The sequence below is a fragment of the Oryzias melastigma genome, unplaced genomic scaffold (genome assembly GCF_002922805.2).
Source record: "Oryzias melastigma strain HK-1 unplaced genomic scaffold, ASM292280v2 sc00521, whole genome shotgun sequence".
NCBI lineage: Eukaryota > Metazoa > Chordata > Actinopteri > Beloniformes > Adrianichthyidae > Oryzias > Oryzias melastigma.
This window is the reverse complement of record NW_023417115.1, coordinates 2,220-5,276: the sequence shown is the minus strand read 5'-3', so window position 1 is coordinate 5,276 and position 3,057 is coordinate 2,220. Positions and strand designations below refer to the sequence as shown.

At 44.4% G+C, this 3,057-nt stretch overlaps 2 protein-coding genes across 2 annotated transcripts; both read right to left on the bottom strand.

Moving 5' to 3' along the window:
- Window positions 1-314: 314 nt before the first annotated feature.
- Window positions 315-1,266, bottom strand: LOC112140696 (the record flags this gene model as incomplete). Its single annotated transcript, XM_024263710.2, is given in 1 exon segment — window positions 315-1,266. A coding segment is annotated over 1 exon segment (597 nt), but the record flags the coding sequence as incomplete, so codon positions are not given.
- LOC112140697 lies at window positions 1,059-3,057 on the bottom strand (the record flags this gene model as incomplete). The annotated part of the gene is given in 1 exon segment (XM_024263711.1): window positions 1,059-3,057. A coding segment is annotated over 1 exon segment (1,944 nt).

Here is a 3,057-nt window from a genome sequence, read left to right as displayed (position 1 = left end):
CTGTGCTAAATACTTAAGGCCAAAATTTGCACAACCGGGAGAGGAGCCGGCACCGAACAAGTGGACAGCCATTCGATATTCTTTGGGCTCTGTGTCCAGCTGACCGCTCTCCCACCGCAGGAATCTTAAGTAGTTGCGCATCTTTGTACTGACAAAGAACTGATGAAACATCTTTTGGATGTCACAGATTATGGCCACTTCTTCTCTTCGGAAGCGACAAAGCACTCCTACTAGTGAGTTAGTCATGTCAGGGCCAGTGAGGAGTGTATCATTCAGGGAGACGGCCAGAAACTTAGCCGAGCAATCGAAGACTAGAGCTTTTTCGGGTGGTACACCCCATGGTGTGGGATGTACCACACAGTTTCACCTTCAGATGCGGGAGGTGCTAGTTCTGCATCACCATTACTTATGTCTCTCATAAAGGATGTGTAATGTTCATGGTACTGCTTGTTAGCCTTTAACTTTTTCTTAAGGTGTTGCAGTCGGACAGTGGCTAGCTTCTTGTTATTTGGGAGTTCTGGTGGGAGGTGATCCTTGAAAGGGAGGGGCATCTCATAGTGCCCATCTGGCCTTTGCACTATTGTGTCACTCAGAAGTTGTATGAAGCGAACGTCATCTTGAGAAACGTACTTGTTCTCATAGTCTCTCTCATTAAAGTCTGACTCCAAGGTCTTGAGCACATCAGCAGCTGATGGTGTGGGCATTTCCTTTACTGTGATTCGATGCACATAGCTCTGGTTGCTTCGTCTGTCTAAGTGGGGATTTGCTGACCCAATTACACTCCAGCCCAGGATGGTTCTTTGGGCGAATGGCTCGTTAACATTACCAGTTACTACCTCTAAGGGCGCTAGAGCTGATGGGCAGTCATAGCCAATTAACAACCCCACATCACAATCTTGGAGTGGCTTCATTTCATTAGCCAGAGCCTTTAGGTGTGGCCACTGAAGCGCAGTTTCTCTGGTAGGAATGTGTGACTTGTCAACTGGAATGAACTCTTGAGAGTAAGCTCGATCTATTTTAATGTGGTTGTCAGAGTCAAAACCACGCACCAGTAGGTTTCAAGCAAGTTTGCTTGCTACCACAGTGTCAACAGAGGTCATTGTACTTAATTTTAGTTGAACTGGCTCAGAATCAACATTCAATTCAGAGACCAAATCTTCTAAAATAAAGGACGAATCGCTCTGAGTGTCAAGTAAAGCATAGGTGAGTATTTCTTTCTGCGGTTGTGAGGCAGCAGAGACAAAGACGGGTACTATGCTGGATGTGGCTGACGTCTTCCGTGTTAGCACATGGGTCATGACTTTGTGTTCTTCATTGTTTGTGCCTTCTCTTGAGACATTCTCAGATTCCTGTTGCTTTGGTTCTTTAACCCTTTCTGTATGCAGACATGTCGGGTGACGTCGGCTACACTTACCACAGGTGTGGCGCGCTTTGCATTCTTTGGTTATGTGACCCCTTCTTAGACATCCGAAGCACAGGCGATTTTCACGAATGAAAGTTGTTTTTTCTTCCATGGACTTTGCTGCAAATGAGGAACATTTCACTATGCCGTGCTTTTCATCTCTGCAAAACAAACAAGGCTGCTTTGGTTTAGGAGTGACAACAGAGGCTGAGGTGTCTGACTTGGTTTGGGTAGTTGTGATGAGTGCTTTGGCTCTCTTAACATGTCTTTCATCTGAATCTCTTTCGTTTATCAGGAATGGTGAGGCGATAGGATTACAAGCTATTTTAGCTTCCCTTTGCATAAACTCTGTGAAGTGGGCAAAGCTGGGATACTCTTGCCTTTTGTCCATCTCATCCACAACGATACGACTCCACCTTTGTACAATCCAATCTGGAAGCTTCTTTAAAAGCTTATGATTTTCTTCGCAATCGTTGAGGATCTCTAGACCCTTGACTTGTGGAATAGCTGCCGAACAACTTTGTAAGAAGTCTGCAAACTCTCTTAATGCTAGAGGGTCGTTAGCATTTATTTTGGGCCATTTCATAAGCTTATTCCTGAAGGCTCTCTGAACCATGAATGGACTGCCATACCTTTCCTGTAGCACATTCCAAATACCCTGATATGCTTGCTCAGTATTGCGGTAAAAGTATCCTTCTACAGCTTTCTTTGCTTCACCTGCAAGGTAACCTTTAAGGTACAACATCTTCTCGCCTACAGGTAGCGGTTTATTTCCTATTAATGCCATGAAGGAAATTTTCCAGTCCACAAACTTTAGAGGATCCCCACTAAAGATGGCAAGCTCAGGTAGAGGAAGGCGGTTCAGTGTCAGGGAGTTTGCGAGGGCTTGAGCTAAGTTAAGCTCTTGCTCACCTGGGAGCGTTCGAGGCTGAAATGATTGGGCCTGAGGATTTAGGGAGACTTGAGTGGCAGAGTAACAGTATTCAGGGTTATCTGAATGGTGAGATGATGCTTCAAAACTTTCAAAACCATCTTGAGCATTATAAACTCTTACTCGAGCAGCGGCCACCTTCACTGCACTGTCTGCCTTTAGCTGCTGTAGTTTGGATGGAGTAGCAGATATGACTGTTTCGGTTATAGAATGTCCAAATACTGAGCCAAACTCTGTCTTGTTCAGTATCATTCTGACTCTTTCCTTTTCAAGTCGATCGTTAAAGGCTTCCTGAATGGTCTCTTGTCGTTTTTGAATTAGCTCACATATTTCGGTTGTTATCACACTGCAGGCATCCATCCTTTTAACTATTTCTTGAGTCATTGAGTGGTTACGACGGATGGGCTCATAGTTTAGTGTAACAGCCTCATGCTTAGCTCTGATGTCATGACTAGCAGCATTGAGTTCTTCAGAGGAGTAAAAACCTTTCAGTCCTGCTCTGATATCTCTGGCTAACTCTTTCCAGGTCTCGTAAGCCTTGTTAAATGCCTTTTCATGTTTCTTTGCCCCCTGTTCTTGGATTTCTTTACCTTTCTCAGTTAGGCTTTGTTCACGACTGCTAGATCTAACCTGTAACTGCTCTGAGGTGCTTTCGGCAGAGATTGACATTATGCTATCTTAATGCGTAATTTGCTTTTGATGTAACGTCTGAACTTAATTTTCC